The sequence below is a fragment of the Mesocricetus auratus genome, unplaced genomic scaffold (genome assembly GCF_017639785.1).
Source record: "Mesocricetus auratus isolate SY011 unplaced genomic scaffold, BCM_Maur_2.0 Super-Scaffold_100014, whole genome shotgun sequence".
In the NCBI taxonomy this organism is placed as follows: Eukaryota; Metazoa; Chordata; class Mammalia; order Rodentia; family Cricetidae; genus Mesocricetus; species Mesocricetus auratus.
The window spans coordinates 50,294,636-50,316,268 of NW_024429197.1; the positions used below are offsets into that span (position 1 = coordinate 50,294,636).

The 21,633-nt window shown below is 40.2% G+C and overlaps 1 protein-coding gene across 3 annotated transcripts in view; it reads right to left on the reverse strand.

Annotated features, from left to right (window-relative positions):
- Positions 1-21,633, reverse strand: part of Focad (focadhesin) — a 319,451-nt gene that overhangs the window by 211,255 nt on the left and 86,563 nt on the right. For all 3 annotated transcript variants that reach the window (XM_040757181.1, XM_040757180.1, XM_040757182.1), the window contains 4 exons: positions 21,293-21,499; positions 17,267-17,354; positions 13,870-14,072; positions 2,979-3,236 (listed from right to left, as the gene is read on the reverse strand). In XM_040757181.1, the coding sequence (XP_040613115.1) occupies positions 2,979-3,236; positions 13,870-14,072; positions 17,267-17,354; positions 21,293-21,499 (756 nt within the window). The remainder of the gene's footprint in view (positions 1-2,978; positions 3,237-13,869; positions 14,073-17,266; positions 17,355-21,292; positions 21,500-21,633) is intronic.

Sequence of the window (21,633 nt, forward strand, 5' to 3'; positions counted from 1 at the left end):
TGGTAAGACTGCTGTGGGCGTAACCAACCGCTTTCTGGTAGAATTTGAAGTCTGCTCGGTTCTGATACTGTAAATCTAGCCAAAAGCCTTCGGTTAAGAAGGTCATAAGTCTTAATGAACAAGCTATTGCTGTTACTCTGCTAAAGAGATGCACTAAGCATTCTGTTTATGCCCACAGACCAGCACTGCTGTCGACTTTCCCCAGAGAAGTGTCTTTTGTGAGAAGCAGTTACCGCAGAGACTAGTAATAGTCAAAGTGCTGAGAATAAGTGATTGCTGAATGCTCAGCCCTAAGTCACACCGCCAAGGCTCAGGGAACACTGCAGAAGAGGGGGCAGAGAGAACATAAGAACAGGAAGAAGGGATGGAATGTTGTGGAATGCTGTCTTCCAGGCAGAGCTGTGGCACTCTTGAATTCACAATACCTGAGATTAACTGAACAAGACTGGCACTGTCAATATTCTGTCATAGAGGGTCAAGGGCTCATAAAACCCTGCCACAACCTGAGGCAGTGAAGAGTTGGGGGGAGGAGAGTTCATAAAGCTCCAAACTTGGCCTGAGAATCCATAGGCAATTAATGCTTCATGGAAGAGGGAGAACAATTCTCTTCAACAGTAAGGTACTCATGGTCCCACAAATGACCCTTCACCCATGCTCATGTAAATAGCACTAATTAAATTCATTGGTACACACACAGGGTAGGGGAGGATGACTGTAGAAGGAACTAGTTAGAAAAAAAGGAAATCGGCAAGGAGACAAATGAGGAAAATGGGGGAAAAGAAGACAATGGGGGTGAATATCAGCAAAATGCATTGTATTCCTATCACAATAAAATACCATAATGAAACCTGTTGTCTGTATACCTAATATATGCTAATGAAACAATGTTTTTCAAGACAGGGTTTCTCTGTATTGTTTTGGAGGTTGTCCTGGAACTCGCTCTGTAGACCAGGCTGGCTTAGAACTCACAGAGATCCTCCCACCTCTGCCTCCCGAGTGCTGGGATTAAAGGCGTGCGCCACCAACACCCTGCTACTAATGAAATTTTTATAAGTAAATACTTCATCTGTTGAAAGCCAAGCCCCTGTTGATAGAGTCAAACATTGTGAGGTGATTGGATCACAGGGACTTTACTTATTGTATTGATCTATTAAAGGATATACAAATTGATAGCATTATTGGAAGGTAGTGGAAAGTGGGAGGAAGAGCCTGGTATCAGGATTTCTGTGCCTGGTATAACATGCCTTTATAAACTATTCCTCCTCTTGCTTCTCTCTGCTTCCTGGATGCCATAGCCTAAGCAGTTTTCATCTACTGTGCTCTTCCATGGTGTTTCCACCTGGTCCCAGCCTTAAAAACAACACAGCCAACCACCAGTGGACTAAAGAGACACTTGTCATTTGTCACAATGATACTAAGTGTGACTAACACATTTCTTAACCTCAGTTCTCAAAATTCGGGAGGCACAAGTAACTTGGGGATCCTTAATGCTCACCTCACTTCCATTCCACACTGAATGGCAAATTAAAATGTCTCATTATGCTATCATCATATTTGGTACATTATGAACACAGGAACCAAGGAAGAACAATCTAAGCATTTTCTGCTTCTCAATTCCTTTTGGACTGTACAGATGAAGTCATAAACCTCTGTAAGTCTTCTATATAACTCACAAAGGAAAGAAACTGTGCCTTGAATATACTACTTAGACCACAACTGACCTAAATACTAGTCTAATAAAAACTGTTAATATAATAATTTAAGACAAAACTAAGACCAAATTCACTCACTGAGAGATTGAAAATGGCAGATGTCTGCATACAAGTGCATGTGTGTATGTACACATGTATGTGCATACATACAAATACATGCACAATACAAACACAGACAAATGTATGCGCACGAGTACACACGTGCACACACTCACACACGGTATATCAGAAGTGTATACAGATCAAGACAGGCCACTCTATTATTTCAAGGGATTCTTCTTTGCATAATCTCCAAATAGTATCTGTGTTTCAACTATTCTAAAAAGAAAATCTTAGGAGGTAGCAACACTGGCTACAAGTGGTAGTCTTTGGAAAATACTGGATGGAGAACTAAACTAGAAGCAACATGAAATGATTTATAGTATGCACACACATTAGAACAAAGGTACTTTGCATACACTACAGGCTACCTGACAAAATACAAATAACCATGACAAGCTGAGGAAATAAGAAACTCCAAACACATAATTTCCCATATTAAACATATTTTCACCACCACCAAAATCTAATGGTTTCAACTAGAAACACATGATTTTGTACTGAGAGGTGAAATTTTTCTTCACTATTTCTGAAAGGAAACATAAGCACAGTAATCAGTAAACAGAGCATAAAATAAGGCTGTGCCTGCTGAGTTAGGAAACCCTCCCTTCACAGAAAACATTCTAGAGCTTCTAACCAGTAGAAAAGTGAAAGAACGCTTGTTAAATGTATTTCTATTTTTAAAGGACAGAGGGAAGTCTTATTTATGTCTGACTGCTTATTACACTCAAGCTCCATGCAAACAGGAAGACAATTATTACCCTCACATCCTTGCCTGCAGATCAGTACCACACAGAGCAAGGATACAAGTTTTTGGCTATTAAATGACTGAGTGAAGATAGGGCCAAACCATAAGACCTGATTAAGCTGGGTTCATCTTAGGACAATATTAGAAATAAATGGAATATATCATGGAATGGGCTATGAAAAGCAGAATAAAAATGTACTGAATTCAGGTTTCCTAGCAAAATGTAATTTTAATTTTAAAAAAATGCAATGTTACGTATAAATCAATTCAGGATAAGAAGAAAGAAATCAAACTTCGAAGATAAAGACATTTTTTAAAACCATACTTAAAAACTTTGTAATAAACAATGTGCAAACTAAAAATAACCTGCGATTGTAAGTACTGAGCTTTTCTCCACTACCTGTCTGTATTCTCTTTACCTGAGAGGAATCTGCTTGGGCTAACTGTGTGGTGACCTTCAGGATCAGCTGAAGGTTCTGACCTCCATCTTCGACGAGCAGGTGAGCCAGCAGTAAGAGCACGTGAGTGGGGATCATTGTAGTGACAGGGAGGAGGGACTCCACCGCAGCCAGCCAGTCACTAGCCGCAGACTCTTCTCCAGTTACTTCAAGAACCCTCCAGGCTGTGAAGATTGAACTATACATGCTGGTCACGGGAAAAGGGAGCCTGCAGGAGATCTGAAAAACAGACACAAGAAGGCATTAAAACAACAAGATGAGGATATGTCGGAAACGCATTCCTATTTCTAACACTATTCTATAATTCTTTATCAAAGCATTCACTCCAACACAATACATACACACGTTGAGGTCCTGCCAAATAGCTCTCCACCCACATGTGAGGTAACAGGATTAGACAAAGAGGAAAACAGTTGTTCGACAGAACCTGAGAACACTTTAGTACAGAATTTTCTCATATTTACAATTCATTTCCATTTAAGAAAGAGAGGGGAAATGGATCAATATACAAGATCCAGAGGCAGCAGACTTTGAGAAAGGCTATTCTCACTTAAAAAAAAAAAAAAAAAACTCAGCGATCAGCAATGAGAAGGAAAACAGACACTCCATTTCACTTGGCCAGGCCCTCATAAGTGGCAGCCCAGGGCAGATGGCAGACTTGGACACAGGACAATTCACACTGGTAACAGACAGTATGTGGACGGGAACAGAGCTGCGTTAGCTTGAGTCTGGTGTCATCAGCAATTGTGAATAACGTTTGGTCTGAATTGAACAAGACCGAGAGATGGAGCTGCATTTCCGCAGATCTGAGAAATGGCTCCTCACTATGTGAGGTAGTGTAGTCAGATCCAAGGAATGCACAAACCTGTGCATTAATGCTTGAGCAGAAACGATTCAACAGAAGCTACAGGCATCACAGAAGCATTTGACACTGTCTGCTAATAATGTCATCAAATTTCACACAAGAGGATGACAGAAATTAAAATTTCTAACTGCCTATTATCGGAGGATGACTTATAAAAATCATCATTTAAAGAATAGGAAATAAATGCTAATATTGGTAAAATGCAATAAATGTATTAATATAAAACCAGCATACTATAATATGTGCTCTTTCAAAGTTTATGATTTAGAAGACCTCAGCAATTCATAGAATTCTGTGACCACCACCAGTACCTATTTTTATGACATTTTCATCAGTCCCAGGGGAAACTTCAATGGCCTTTCCCTACTCCCAGTCCCTGGAAACCACCCACTGACATTATAATTTCTATTCTGGCTACTTTACAGGAAATAAACCACATAATTTTTTAGCTTTTATAGGAGGTTTTATATGACAGACACCACACATTTTGTGGCTCTCTTTTACTTAGCATGTTTTCAAGGTTTGCTCATGTCATAGCTCATGTCAGTACTTTTTAATGCCAAATAGCATTGCATCATATGTATATAGCTCCTCTTGTCTATCCATTCATGATAGACAAATAATTGAGCCATTTCCATTCAGGGAGGCAATTATGAACAATGCTATCAGCATTTCTTCAAATAATTGTGAGATAATATAAGTATACAATTTTCTTGGCATATTCTAAAGAGTGACTATCAGATTTAAGAATTAAATATTACTCTAAAAACAAATCTGGAAATACTAGCCATACTATTAATATGAAAAGATTCTCCAAGTCAAAACACACGAGACATAGTCTACATAGGATGCTACTTTTTCCCAAAATAGTATGGTATAAATGTTATTATATTATATTATATAAGAAATCAGTAACCACTAAACAAAATATTACATTTGAAGAGTGAGAATGGTACTGAAACCAAAGTGAAAAAGAGGACTTGCATCATATACCATTTCATATTTTTTGAATTTGTGAATGTATTACTATTGCAAAAAGCTTACAAAATTTAAGTTTAAATAATATCTAAATTTAAATACCTTTGTCTCATTAAAAATACTATTCATAAGAAGATGAAATTCATTAATGACTATGGACAAGTCCTTTAAACTAATAACAACAAACACTGGACTTGAGACATGAAAGATTCGGTCTTCAGGGTAACGAAGCTATAAGATATCACACAATTTCTCTTATTTACTTATTTGTGCAATTTAAATAAAGATGAACTTCTTCACAAATATAAAATATCACGGGGTAACTCTAATCAAACAAGTGAAAGACCTGTTACGACAAGAACTTTAAGTCTTCTGGAGGAATCACCATCTGTGAATTCAAACTTTACTATAGAGTTATAGTAAAAGAAATAGCTTGGTATTGGCATAAAAACACACATGGACCAATGGAAACAAAAAAAAGACCCTGACATAAATCCACACATATATGAACACGTGCAAAGAAGCCAAAAGGTACAATGTAAATAGGAAAGCATCTTTAACAAATGGTGTTGGCATAACTGGGTGTCCACATGTAGAATATTGCAAACAAATCCATATCTATCACCATGCACAAAACTCAAGTCCAAGTGGATCAAGGACCTCAAGTTAAATCCATTACATTGAACCTGATAGAAGAGAAAGTGGAAAGTAGCCTTGAATGCATTGACACAGGAGACCACTTCCCTAATAAAACATCAAATAGCACAGACACTGAGAGCAACAGTGAATTAATGGGACCCCCTGAAACTGAAAGGCTTCTGTAAGGCAAAAGACACTGCAAATAATACAAAACAGCAGCCTACAGAATGGGAAAAAGATCTTCACCAAGCCCACATCTGACAGAGGGCTAATGTCCAAAATATATAAAGAACTCAAGAAACTAGACATCAAAATACCAAATAATCCATTTTAAAATGGAGTACAGAGCTAAACAGAGGATTCTCATCAGAAGAACCTCAAGGGGCCGAAAGACATTTAAGGAATTGCTCAACATCATTAATCATCAGGGAAATGCAAATCAAAACAACTCTGAGATACAATCTTACAACTGTAAGGACGGCTAAAATCAAAAATACTAAGGACAACTTATGTTGGAGAGGATATGGAGTCAAGGGAACACTGCTCCACTACTGGTAGGAGGGCAAATTTGTATAGCCATTTTGGAAATCAGTCTGGTAGTTTTGTGGAAAGTCATGAACTCTACACCAATAACTATGGAGCCTCCATGGGACCAAACTAGGCCCTCTGTATGTGGGAGACAGTTGTGAATCTTTGGCTAACTGAGAGGCCCCTGGCAGCAGTATCAAGATCTATCCCTGCTGCATAAGCTAGCTTGTTGGAGCCCATTCCCTATGAGGGGATACCTTACTCAGCCTTAAGGCAGTGAAGAAGAACTTGGTCCTATCCCAACTTAATGTGCCAGACTTTGTTGACTCCCCATAGAAGCCCTTACCTGTTAGGAGGAGTGGGCTTGGGGTAAGTTGAGGGGAGGCAGGAAAAGGGGTAGAAGGGAGAACTTCTGTTGGAATGAAAAATGAAAATAAATAAACAAGACCTTCTTGCAAAAGTATGTGAGATAAATATGAAAGCATCTAATATTTAATAAAGCACTCATCATAATGCCTGAAGTTACAAATATAGGAAAATATTATCCCTGTCAATTTGGGAAAAGAAAAATAAAACCAGTGGGTATGACTAGAAAATAACTGGAAACAGGTATGAATCATAAATTGAGTTCAAAGCAGTAACATTACTCTCATGTGAGTAAACAAGGAAGAGAAAAGTAATTCCACATTACTTGAAGTATTATCTCCTATCGTGCTTTTGTTTGCTTGGTTGCTTAAAGATAGACCAGCAGGCCGGGCAGTGGTGGTGCACGCCTGTAATCCCAGCACTCGGGAGGCAGACGCAGGCGGATCTCTGTGAGTTCGAGGCCGGGCTAGACCGATAGCCTCCAAAACAATACAGAGAAACCCTGTCTCGTAAAAACCAAAAAAAAAAAAAAAAAAGAAAGAGATGTCTTGATTGAGAGAGCCATTATGGGGTTAGAGAGAAATTTGGTGCTAAAGAAATTCCCAGGAATCCACAAGGATGACCACAGCTAAGACTCCTAGTAGTAGTGGAGAGAGTGCCTGATTGGGCCTTCCCCTTTAAACAGATCAGTGACTACCCTAATTGTCATCATAGAACCTACATCCAGTAACTGATGGAAGCAGATCCAGTGACCCACAGCCAAGCACTGTGCTGAGCATCTGGAGTTCAGTTAAAGAGAGGAAAGAGGGATCATATGAATGAGGAGGATCAAGAGCATAATGGGGAAAACCACCACAGAGACAGCTGACCCAAGTTAGTGGGAACTCATGGACTCTGGACTGACACCTAGGGAACCTGATGGGCTCAAACTAGGCCCTCTGAATGTGGGTGACAGTTGTGTGGGGCCACTGACAATGAGATCAAGATTTATCCCTAGAGCATGATCTGGCTTTTTGGAGCCTGTTCCCTACAGAGGGAAACCTGTCTCAGACTTGATACTGGGAGGGAGGAGGTTGGTCCTGCCTCAACTTGGTATGCCAGACTATTGACTCCCCATGGAAGGCCTTACCCACCTCTGAGTACTGAGTGTAAGGGAGGCTGGTAGGGGAGAGTCTGGGGGGCTAATTTACTATCTTTGTTGGACCGCAGCCTCCACGGGGTCTCTGTGAGTCACTAGTCAGTCAAGTCCATCCTGTTTTCCAGTCTAAGTGCATCCTGTTTTCTAGTCCTGGCTTCCTGCCCTGGCCTTGAGCCTCTGACATCAACATCTAGCAGAAGGAATTCCACCTGGGGTTTTTCCACTGTGCTGTAAACCTGTATATAAGGCTCCTCCCTCCCTACAAGAGAGAGACCTCTTAGCACTTGCAATAAAGATTCTCTCCCTCCCACCCTCCCTCCCTCCCTCATGGCAATAAAGGCAGCACATGCATTCTCTTAGTACAAACAGCTGGACATCTTGTCTTTCTTTTCCTGATACCTTGGACTTGCTTGTGGCGTGGGCGCCACATATGTTATTTACTATGAATCTACCCAAATACTGCTATTATTTCCTCCTAAATTCAGCACAAAGATAAACTAGTGGATGGAGGGATAGATAGAAGTAACACATTCTAGGCTCTAGAGTTAAAGAGGTAAAATCCTAAACTCATTTCTATCCTTCACAGCATATGTGACTGGAAGACATTTTGGCCTCTGTAAGCGTCACAACCGGTCTGATGGGATGGACAGGGATAGATTATAGTACTTGGGAGCCAAAGAATACAGTGTGTTACAGCTTGGATGGAAAGGTATTCTGGTACTCAGGAGTCACAGAATACTGAGTGTCACAGCTTGGATGGAAAGGTATTCTGGCAATCAGGAGACAAGGAATACCACAGGTCACAGTAGGGCATAGCAGCTTACAGCCCTGTTTCAGGGAAATACTTCCCCAGCGTATCAGCTCTGCTCCAATAGGAAAGGGGTTTCCCCTGCGAAGTTGTTACAGTTCGGGTCCAGTCCCTCAGAGAACAGAGTGTACAACAACCACAACTTCACTTAGCCAGAGAAAGGTTTCCCTGAGGGAAAAGTATTACAGTCCTGCTCTGCTCTGCTCTACTCTACCCAGGGTTGTCTCTGATGCGGCAACAGAAGGCCTTCACCCAAACCTCATTCAAGAGATTTATAGGGAGGGAAGAATCCAGGAACAGCCCAAACAACCACAAGGTAAACAGACACAGGGTTTATATGGGGATTCTGGGGGTGGGGGCAGAGTTTTCCAGGGTGGGGATTGGTCAGGTTTCAATCTCTGAGCTCAGGATGGCTAGATCTCCTGCTCAGGGATTGGTTAGTTTTCTGAACAGGATTAGGGTCAGATTTGGCTCTGGTTTCAGTGCCAAAGTGTATTTCTTTCACTGGTCCTTTTTAGCCTTTTGGTTCTAGTTTTAGGGCCAGGGTGTATTTCTTTCATTAAGTATGTTACTTTGGCTCTGCTCAAGATGTGTTTCTTTGGCTGAACCCTTTTCCCTACACACCTCAGCCTCCAGCCTTGGGACTGGGACACAGGCCAGTGGGGGATGGGACTGGAAAACAGGTCAGAAGTGGACTACCTACTTCCCATGTGAGAGACCAGGAATTTCATCTCAAGCAACATACAGAGAGAGAAGAAAGTTAGTGGGGAGAGGATGGAGAGGTGTCTACTAGGATAACTAAAATCAAAAGACAAGCAGTCACAGCAGTTAGCAAGGCTACAGAGAAACTGGACTTCTCACATACAATGTTGGGCATTTCTCAGTTACACAGCATTATAATATGACCCACAATTCTACAAATCTACCAAAGATAAATAAAAGCGCATACCCACATAAAAACTTGAATATAAATGTTCATCACATCATAATAAAACAAAAAAGTGAAAATAGTCCACGGTTTATAGAGGAAAAGAAACAAAACACTTCAGCCAACCCACTGGGACAAAATTTGAAACAATGCACCAGTTCACATACACAAAACCAGTACAAAGGGCCACTCACTGTGTGATCCCATCTTGTTAGAGGGTTGGAAGTAGACAACTTCCCCCTAGAAAGCAGATCAGGGGTTGCCCAGGATGAAGAGAAAGGCCAGGTTGCATGACATGTAGCTTCTGAGATAATACTAAGAAATGTTCTAAGGCTTGTTGTGGTGACAGATATACAACACTGAACAGACTCGAAGCCCCTGGATTGTACATTTGACCTGCACATAGTGTGCATGTAAATTTCACTCCAATAAACTATTAAAAGTTAGGCAAAAGCATTCATACACATGGTTAATAAAATAAATAAATCATAAAACAAAACTGGACCTGATAGCACAACCTCTGGGAAGCTAATCCCTTACTGTGCCTCAGTTTCCTCTAAGATAACCCACCTCATATGGTGTGGTATAACAAAGCAGCTAGTACAGAGCATAGAATGAGGTCCACAACGCTATGAATGGCATGATGCTTTGCTACTCACTTTACCAGGGCCCAGAGACTCAGCCAGTAGTCAAAACCATGCAGCTGGAAGCAGCAAAAAGCAATAGGAGCTGACAATACTGGTGAGAACCTATGTGACTATGTTACAGTTACTGCAAGAAGTGAGCTTCAGCTCTAAGTGAGATAATGACCACTTCTAAAATGACATGACGTCCTTTTTTTTTTTTTCTTGGTATTTTTGAGACAGGGTTTCTCTGTGGCTTTGGAGGCTGTCCTGGAACTAAGCTCTTATAGACCAGGCTGGCCTCGAACTCACAGAGATCCGCCTGCCTCTGCCTCCCAAGCGCTGGGATTAAAGGCGTGCGCCACCAACGCCCGGCAATGTCATGACTTTCTAAATTAAGAGACAAATATTCAAGATATTTTCTGCCTCCCACAACTCCAAATAAAGCCTATATAGTATCGTTTGATCAACAGGGCCAGAAATACCATATTGACAGACAGGCAGACAGGCAGACAGACAGACAGACAGACAGACAGACAGACAGACAGACAGAAACACACACACACACACACACACACACACACACACGAGAAAAGGCTTGAAGTAGAACCTAGCTGCGTCAAGCTCCTCCTAACATTTCCGTTGACTGGGGCAGTTTTATAGAAATGGAACTTTCCATCTGAACAAATAGGATTGACCCTGTCTCCTTTCACTTCATCTCATCAGTCCATTTTCCTCCCCCATCCCCTCACCACCCCCCCCAAAGCCCCCCGATTCTGTCTCACTGCCAGGTATTCAATGTGATACCTCAGCTCCGATCCATTCTTTGTGGGGCTCTGTGATACCAAGTGGCACCTTGTCAACAGAGGGCACAGGGGACAGACTGCATCTTTATCTGAGAGTAGTACCAGGCCTCTAAAGTCACTCTCATAACACCGTTTAAGGAATAACTAAGTACCTTTATTAGTCAATAATTACTCATGGTAGTTTGTCTTACTCAATTTTCTCTCCTTATTGGCTGCAATTCGTGTACACTGATGCTTTTTTTTTTAATTTTTCAATTATCTTGGGAGGATTTTCAAACACGTTAGAATTTACAACTAGTGGCTGATTGTTTTCTATGAGATTAAAATAGGTGGCTTTAAATATCACCCTTACTAGCTAAATAGAAAAGGGGATCTTGTTTTCCATACACTATTAAGTTACTGATTAGATTTTAAAGGTAGGAAAATCATATTTACAATCGTGCATATTTTTTTATATCTTGGGCATGGAAACATGGTAAGCTGTGTTTTATTTCATGGTTCTCAACCTTCAGAAATGGAGAAGCCATTGCAATTCTGCAAGGCAGGGTATTTACCCTACAAACTGTACTTCGGAAGAATAGTTCTAGTTATAATCAAATACTAAGTCAGAACCACCAAGAGTGAGTCCATGGCTTTCTTAGAAAGCTTTCTGTAATAAATCAGTAGTAAAATAGCCTAACCTTATAAGAGGTGCACATTAGCTATGAACAAAACTTGCTGAATATTGAATACCCACTAAACAATGAATGAACCAGGTACTTTGGAAGGAGAGATAAATAAGTTAATATGTTATTTAATTATGAGGGAAAGAAGACATTCAGTTAAACAACTGGCTAAAATACATTCAGCTAAAGCTATTTGCTATGTTTAGCTAAGAAATATAAAGCAAAAGCACGTAGGATAGAAAAATACAAGATGATCAATGACTACCGAAATAGAATGTTGACGATTTACATCACAGCCCTTTCCTAAATGCCTGAGGAACGAGCCACAATTCTTTCCCTCGGTGAGCTCACCATAGAGTTAAAGATGCAAGCATGGACCTTCCACATCAGCACACAGCATTTTTGCACTAGGTAAATACAAGAAATACTGGGAACACAAAGCACAATGAATATCAACCTGGGGGCGGGCACGTGAGAACATTTGGCTGTGTCTGGAAGAAGAGGCAGTTCATAGAGAGGACACAAAAGAGCATTTACGTGCGGAAACCCAAGATTAAGGAAGAGACTTGGGGAGAGGGAGGCAAGCTGAATTTACAGGTATGTTTGAATACAGAGCCCATACCAGTACCTAGAGAAGAGAACCTCAAGGTGAAATGTGGCTTGCGTCTTTTAAAAGGGTGATATAAGTCACTCACAGCCTCGATAAGACAGCATAGCATCATGAGGAGGATATTGATAGCATCAGTAGGATCCCTGCCTCCTCCTTCATCGCCAACAGCTGCTAAAGAGGAAGTCCAGCTACCAGTGCTGATGAACAAGATACACACACCTGAGCAAACAGTAAGCCGAGTGCTTAGGTATTAGAGTTAGGGTGAGCCTCGATAAACAACACTTGAGATTTAAAGGTACACAATTCAAAGTACATCCTGCCTGAGCAGTAGTACTGGACCCCAGCTCTGGTGCCACCCAGGATCCTATAATTGTGCTATATAACTAATTTGGAGAAGTAATAAAAAAATTATTAGAATTCTTGCCAGCCTTATCAGAACTCAGACAGAATTTCCTTCTCTTACTGTTCAGTCAGATATCTACTTCAAGAATTAGAATTATAGTATAACAATCTGGATTTGGGAAGCTGTAATACACATTTAAATAGTTGTCAGTATATTCTCAGGTAAGGAATAATGATGACTAGCCTCTGCCTGCTCTAGCATCTCATGACGCATGACTAAAGGGATCTCCGATTTTCAAATGAAGCAACAAACCTGTTCCAGCTTGTTTTTGTAGTGGCCACACACACACACACATATACGGTGGGGGGGGGACAGAGAGGGAGAAAGAGAGGGAGAGGGAGGGGGGGAATGTGTCTTTAGATATTTTTTATCTTTATCTTCCTTACTCTCATCCCAACCTCTGAGAGGGGAGTTAAAAAGCAATACATTTTACCAAAGGCACTAGGTAAAAAAGAACAAATCTAGCAGAAATGTCCTAGGACCCAACCATCTGATGCTGCCCTCACAGAAACGGGAGACTGAAGGGTCGACAATAAGGTTCAGTGGGTAAAGGTGCTCGGTCTCAAGCCTGACAACCTAGATTCAACCTCTGGAATCTCTCCACAAGGAGAGAGAGAACTGAGTCCTGAAAGGTGTCATCTGACTTACACACGCACACACACAGACACACACAATTTTAAAATAAGAGAAAACAAAGAAAGGGGAAACTGAGAACACAGAATGAAGGGAACAGGGCTACCCACACCCACAACAGCACCAAAAGATTCAGAGTCAATTGCTGCCTGAGGGGCCGTCCTCATCCATGGCCATCCAGTCTTCCAAGGCAGTAACAGAGCATGGGACAGACCCGTTGTCTTCCACTTGAGCCGCTGGTCAGGGAGCCTAGCATTACATGCCCTATGAATCTCATACTGACCCCTGAATGTCCAGGCTTTGAGGGACAATCCCTACCTGGGAGAGACCCTGACTGGCAAGATGTTGGGCACACATCAATGGGCTCTCAGAATGAAAGGCTCCATACTCAGTATATTAAAGAAGAGGCAAGAGAGAGGGTTCAGTGGTTAAGAGCACTCGCTGTTCTTGCAGAGGACTGGACCCACATCAGGGGCCTCACAACCGCCTGTAATTCCACCTCCAAGCCTCTGATACCCTCTTCTGACCTCTATGGAAACCCACCTGCATGGGTTGAAATAGATTTAGTAAGTAAAAGAAGCACAAAACAGATTGTACTTCTTTTTTCTGAAGACTAATCAGGATTTTTGGTGGCTGAGGCACTGGAATCCCACAAAGGAAGAAGACTCCTACAGCATTTCTAAAACTTATTGACAATAGGACTACCTACCCTCCCTCCATAGTCCAGAGAAGTATAACACCTCTCACATCACTGCCTGACAAATCTGGAAAGTGCAATGAGTTCACATGTAAACAGAAAATGCATTATTAGTGACAGAAAATGTACATGAACCCTGAAGAGAAATAAAGAGGGATTCATTACCATGTGGCGGTCATCTCCATAACATTCCCTCTGTAGCACTTCCAAAAGATTCAGAGCCAATTGCTGTCTGGAAGGACCTTCTTCTCCCATGGCCAAGCACTCTTCCAAGACGGTGGAAGATAGTATCTGCAGGAGAGGCACCACAAGCAGCAGGGATGCCTTTGGGATTTTCTGACCCTCAGCAAGAGAGAGGAGCTTCAGAGCTAATCACCAAAATAGGAAATCACAATTGTTTTTCCATTAACACCGATCTAACAGAATGCTATTTTACCAATGAAATGGAGTTTTCCTTGCCCTTTTACAACTAGCTCAGACACAACTAAGATGATAAGTCACAGTAAAAATGAATAACAGTAGCATAAACACTAATTGTATCTTTTTTAAAACTGTTGATATTGTAACAAAAGAATGAGGATACCAGTAGAAACAGCATACATTGTACATCGAATGGTATATAAATCAATTCCATTCTTTGAGCACTGTGAATTTTTTAACACTATTAAACATGTGTCCTTTATAACATCTCAGATCCCGTTAGCAAATAACCAGTTTTCTCTGGCCAGTGGAAAATGTGACAGCACACGTGCTTCTTTGACAGATAAGTCAAAGTCATATTAGAAGATGCTTAAGAGAACAGAACGTAGAGCTGTGCTGCCTGTCAGTCAGACCACTAAGAAGTGGACCACAGGAATCCCACAGCACACACCCACAAAACCCTTCAAAAGCAGTCAGTGGCTCCTTCTCATGGAAACTCAGCCTCCACATCGGAGGAATACATACAAATGTGCAGTGAGTTAGCCACGCACAGGATCTCCCAGAGCCTAGTTACAGAATGAGTTAGGATGCGAGTAGACTGCTTTGTTTTGGTTTTTTTGTTACTATATTTTTAAGGTTACTAAATAACCTCTAGTTTAAAGATGTTATTCCTAGGCTTCATAGCCAAATTAGCAAAGTAATCGAGTAATTTCCCCCATTATACCCTCCCAAAACCAAAAATACTCTGGGCACTAAATCATGTCAATTCGTTGTCAGTATTTTGTTTTAAGTCACTTGGAAGTCAAACATGTTTCTATAGCATTATTTTCCCTAAATGTTGGCCTTACTCCATAGTTGTCTCCAAGAAATATAAACATCTATTATCTTTTGTTAAAAAAGAAGGAAACACACAGCACACATATTCAATATCACGTTACAAATTTTTTAGTTATTTTATAAGCTACTTTATATGATAGAACCTAGTGTTAGTAAGTAAATAGTACATTATACTAATGCTTTCATTTTGAATTTGAACAGTTGACATTCTCCTGATTATCTATTACTTTGAAAACTAAATAGTTTCCTAATATAGTAAACAGTTTCAAATGATAGACAGTCTCAACCAAATTCAGTGTGGTTTATTCCCTTAACCAGAATAACCTCAAATCGGGCATTTGCTTACAAGAAAAAGAAAACTCTGCGAGCTAACAGCTGCTCAAAGCATTTGCTTGGTCCTGTGTCATTTTTCTATTTTACATGAGCCAAAACATATGTTTGCAACTTCAGAATTAGAAAGCCAGTTTCCCTAGGGCTTTGGAAATTTTTTGTCAATAAAACAAATACAATCCATTTATTAAAAAGACAAAAATCTACAAGGACAAAAGACAGTAGAGCCATTGAGGTGGGTCTGTGGATAAAGTGTTTGCTAGGCAAACCTGGATGACCTGAGTTCCAGCCCTGGAGCAGTAAAGGTGAAAGGAGAGAATGCCTTCTTCTCTCACTGACCATACATGCGTGCATGCGTGCGTGCGTGAGAGAGAGAGAGAGAGAGAGAGAGAGAGAGAGAGAGAGAGAGAGAGAGAGAGAGAGAGAGAGAGAGAGAGAGAGTGCACATACAATAATAATAGTTTTTTTACTTTTTGTGTACAGATGGTTTGCTTGCATTTATATCTGTATACCCACTACATGCATGCAGCGTCCACAAAGGTCAGAAGAGGGCACAGGACCCCTGGAACTAGAATTACAGACAGCTGTTAGGTGGCCATGTGAGTGATGGAAAGAGTAACCAGTGCTCTTAACTCTAGTCCCAAAACATTTTTTTTCAAAGACTAAATAATGTTTTCTCTCAGGCTGCAATTGGAAATGGTGGCTAACACCATTAGACATAAGAAATTTAGGGGACAGTGATGATAGGAAAATTCTGAAACTAGACTGTATTCCTGGCTATACAGACCAATAAATTTAAAAGATTTTATTGTATGCTTTCAGTGGTAAATCTCATGATATGTAAATTATACCACGATAAAACTTTGTAAAAGAAACAAAAGTGGCTTCCAGGAAGATGCCATGTGTACTTCTGGAGAAAAAGAAAATCAATCCAAAGGGCACCAGGGAGGAACAATGAACATGAGTCAAAAGCAGTCTAAGAGACAAGGTTCCTCCATGTACTGAGGCCATTTCCAAGCAATTTACTCTCAAGACACTGACAAATTAATGTCCCAGCAGAGAAGGCACAGAAGAAATCTATCTAAGGCACTTTAAAGTAATTTGCAGTCCCTTATTACCACATACTTGACAATGGATAGAGCAAACTTAGAAAAAGTAAAGAAAAACAGCATAATTTAAAGATATTGTATTTGCCCATCAGTGAGAGTGAGAAACTTGACTCTTGCACTCTTCATAACTAGCACATTTTGCTTCCCTCCCTAATGCCTTCTCTTTCCTTCAAAATTAGCAAACCAAAGGAGCATCATCATTCATCTGACCTCACTAAGTTAATAAAACATTAATTAACTTGCACAGTGTAGTATCAACTATAAACGATACTACATTTTTGCAGTGTGTGTGTGTGCGCGCATCTGTGTCCGTGTGTGTCTGTGTCTGTGTGTGTGTGCGCGAGCATTTGTGTCCGTGTGTCCGTGTGTGTGTGTGTCTGTGTCCGTGTGTGTGTGTGTGTGTGTGTGTGTGTGTGTGTGTGTGTGTGTGTATAGAAGTCAACGGCCAACTCACAGACTCAGTTCTGTCCTTGCACTAAGTGCCTTTATCCACTGAGCCATTTCCTTGGCACAAAATAGAATCTTAAAACAAAAATAACCTGCTAAACAATTTCTTCTAAGAGTCTTATATATTACTCTCATTTTGATATATAATTATGAATAAAAAAATGCCCATATATACATTTTTAAATGGCATTATACTATCACTTCTATCACAACATAAGGTGCATGAAAAATACTGGGCAGAGTATGAGATGAGGAAACACGCACAGGCTACCATTTAGGTAGGGAAAACATATCTACTTGGTAGTAATTAGGAACAACCCAGACTCGAAATTCAAATATGTGCAAGAGCATGATATACTGCTCCCCACCTGCCACCACTTACATTTACACTGTTCTCTAGAGAGTGTATTTCTATTTACCTAGGTTTAATATTGGCTTCTGTTGACTTGCTGGAGTCTGTAGAAGTAGTAAAGCAATTCCGATAATGACCAATTTGGCAGGAAAATCCTAAAAATATAAGAGAATAAAAAGTTTATTGAAGAGAATTCAGAAAGTATGGCTTTCCAAGTATCCAAGGAAAGTGCCTTTAAATGAGCAGCAATAACGCTGCAGTGTCCCGCAGTCTGCCCTACTGAAGAAATAACTGGCAAATAACACACAAAGTAAGTTAAATATTAATTAGTGCCTAAAAAAACAACAGACTTAAACCAAAATAATCCCAAGAGAAAAATTTTGGTTTTTGCTTCACTCCTTCCTGCTTTTTTGGTTTGGTTTGTTATGTTAAAGAAAAAAAAACTTTCTACCACAAGTCTTCAGGGGGAGCAAACACTTGTAAGTCACCACAACAGACTGAAATGATGGACTTAGGAACATTTCATTAGGAAAAAGTAGCTAAATTTTTCTATGTACCTAACATTAAATACAATTCATCTATATAACTTACAAAATAAATTACATGAAATATAGTTTAATAAATTACTCATAAAAAACAAAATGTAAAGGACATGGGGATTGTATTAAGAAGATGAAGTATTGGTGTGATATGAAGAAGGTAGGGATTGTAATTTATCAAGCACATTTAACTGTAACAAAGAAATAACCATGGAATATAAAATCATTAAGTTCAGCAAGGACATAAGTAAAGTGAGTATGACATGTACAATAAGTTCTAATCAAGATGGCAGAAGATCAAACCACAAAAGTTCATTCAGAAATTTTACAGAAGAGCCTACAAAGTCAAATTGTAGGGATGAAGACAAACAAAAGAAAAGAAAGAAAGAAAACAACGTAGGGACAGACATGTGACAGAGCCACATTGGGAAAAAAAAAAGGCAGAGAGAAAACAGTTGCACCGTTCCGGCAGAAGTGATCCTCTGTGGGACCCTATCAATTCTAGCATAAACAACAGCCCCCTCCATGTCACCTCTACCACCACAAGAATGAAAGCAGACTACAAACTTCTAAATCCCTGCATTGTAGCCTTAAAAACAAAACGTCAAAATAAAGAAACTAATTAAACTTTGTGAATGAAACGTGCCAAAGTGTGTCTTTTGTAATTATTTATGTTCACTGCTGTGAAATATAGTTGAAAGCGAGGAAGCAAGCAGTGCATATTTTCAGAGGACCATAATTGCTTTTGAAACCAATATACTCACAATGTACACCATTGTGCCATTTTCTGCCTATTTCCCTTAGTTTCACAAAACAGACAGGTAGTAAAATTATTTACATTCCAAATTTGGAAATTTTGAACAGGTTCATAGACAAAGCATGACAAAGTTTGCTCATTACTTGGCTGAATGCCTCTTTCATACCAGCTGTCATTGGAAAGGGGGAGGGGGAAGAATCTTAAGTTTTAAAAACAGAATGAAAGCATTTCAATGACTAGAACTCAAAGGTGAGTAATCATGAATGACAGTGACCTTCTCCAGGATGCATTAGACTAGTCCACGAAGGTCGGAGAACCACAGAAAGGAGCTGCAGGTTTTGGGCTATCAAAAATGTAGCAAAGGTGGATGGTGCAGGATTAAAGAAGTAAATTTTAAGGCTCTTAACAAATTTTTGTTTTGTTTGTTTCATTGACAGACACCAGAACATAATAATGTGTGTTGAACTCTGCATTTTTAATTTATTTGAGAATTTCATAAATAGTCAATGAAATATGACCATGTCCATCCCCAGTTTATCTCCTCCTCCTCCCTAGACTACCCCTCTCACAAAACATCAACTCCCCGGCTTCATGCATTCATGCACTTCACTTCTCTCCATCCCCCGCCCCGCCCTCTCATTAACCCACTAATTCCTATTAGTGCTGCCCATATATGCATGGGTATAGAGCCATCCACTGAAACATGGACCAGTGACCACACCACTGTGCTGGCATTTCTTATGCCTCTTCCACTAACTACAACTACTTCTGTCATAACATAAACATATTCTGCACAGCATCAATCTGACCATTTTCCCATATGGCCCCACAACACAACTCTTCACTTTCTGCCCTCAAACTGCAAGCTCTAGATGTTCAAGCACCACAGAGGAAACTTTCAAACTGGCAAGAGGATCATGTGGACATAATGGTTATTCACTGTCCCAGATCCTCCTTCATGGTCTGAAACATTCCACAAGGCTTCTGGGAAGTCTATGGAATGAAGTAACCGACTGCTTATAGCAAAAGTCATATTGTCATATTCTACCCTTTCCAGCCTGCGTCCAGAGATCACATCTGTAAATGAATTCCATTCTCATACCTTTTTGGCTTCTATGAGAACATGAGCTCCACTTGGCCTTTAGAGAAACTCAGTCTAACACAGAGCCTGGCTGCAGAAGGGAGGAGGAGAGAATTCCTTTATAACTGGCTGCAGGTGTCACAGAATTCTTAATGACAAAAAATACCTGGGATCACACTTTTGGTCCTCAATTCAATTGAAAGATAAAAATGAACACTATCCATATGACAGGTACTAATAACATACGCTGGCCTAGGGATGCTACTGTTAACAAGATAGCCCCTCTTCTCAAGAACTTTACAAACTTGGTCATGGAAATATCTTTTAAAAGAAAGTAAGAAGAGGGTGTAATGAAGCCTGCCTCCTGTGGAAGTCACAAAGGAGAAGGCAACTCTGCTCACACACTCCCCCGACAACAGCTTTGCTTCAGCCCTTGTTCTCTGGAGAGTGGGCTCCCCCAGATATGCCCTCACACCATTCTTCCGAGGAATTTTTCAACTGACTGACACAGAAAAGAAAGGTGAAGTGAGTTATCCAGTGACAGTTTCTCAGAAACAGCCAGTCCCTAACCTTTGTGAAGCTACAGTGTTGAGTCTGTCCTACACTTGGAGAAATTGCCCCGTTTCTTCTAACTTGATATTTTTTGCTAATAGGAGTAAATTATTTTGCTAGAAATGGGAACCCCTTAGAGATAAACATCTAAATTGATAGGTGAATGGCTCAACGAAAGCCAAATCTAAAAAGCCACGCAGTCTGAGAAACAGGCCTATCGTGAGTAAGGACGCTCCTCCCACAGCAATGCTGAGAGAAAAAGAAAAGAGAATGGGTACACTAATATTCAAACTCAATATTCAGCAGATGAACCCAGCAGAATGGTGGTGGATGATAGCCCCAAAATATATTAGAAGGCTATTTTATTACCTTCAAATCAATATGCATCTAGGCATTAAAGGTTATCAAATTAATTTCAGCATCTTTTTAACTTCAGGAACATTATCATGAGGATAAGCAACAGAAACTTATTAACAAACACATATATAATGTTTGGTTTGGGGCTTTTTGGTTTTTTGTTTTTGTTTTTGTTTTGACACAAGATCTCACAAGGTTGCTCTGTCTGGCCTGGAACTCACTATGGTAGACCAGGCTGGCCTCCAACTCACAGAAATCTACCTGCCTCTGCCTTTTGAGTGCTGGGATTAAAGGTGAGCACCACCACACTCAGCTTTTGTTTTTGCTTTGAGGTATGATACCAACTCTGTAGGCCAGAGAGGTCTAGAACTCACTACCTCAGCCTGGCTCCAAATTTACAGCAATCCTCCTGCCTCAGCTACTCATGTGGTAGAATTACAGGTGGGTCATCACACTTGCTTCCCATTACTCTGTATATAATGTCCTATAAAAAGTTATCTTACTCTATTAGAATTGCTTATTTATATGCTTATAAGTAGAGATCACGGAAAATGTGTAGGTTCTTGAATACACCATTTGTTCAATACTTATACTCCATATGAATAAATGGGAATGAAGTAGACCTTTACGTGATGACATAAGATTATTTAATAATTCATTTATAATAAATATCTGTGGTAGTATGAGCTAATAGCATAAGATCAAATCACCTTAAACAAATAATAAACTACATAAACACCAGCACCCAGTTTCTCAAAGATCTTCTAAAGTGGGAATTAGCACAATGAAGGTTTATGTTGCTCTTACCTCCCCCAGAAGTTCAACGCTGCACTCTAAAAGACGAATTAAAGATGAGCACTCCCCAGTTATCTTTAAACTGACTTCACAGATACACAGCAGCTGAAGGCTAAGTTGGGTAAGCTGACTTTTCCAGAACACAGGATGGCGCAGAAGGCTTACATACACTTCCTCAATGAACAGCATCATCTCTGTTGTCTGCGTCAGATCTCTCATCTGTTGGAGGGAGTCATACTGGTTAAAATTACAGAATAATTTCAAGTTATACAAGAAGTTCTCAGCAGCCTAACTCTCTCTACACTGCTAAAAATTTGAAGGAGATACAGTCATGGAACTGTGAGTGTTCCCCT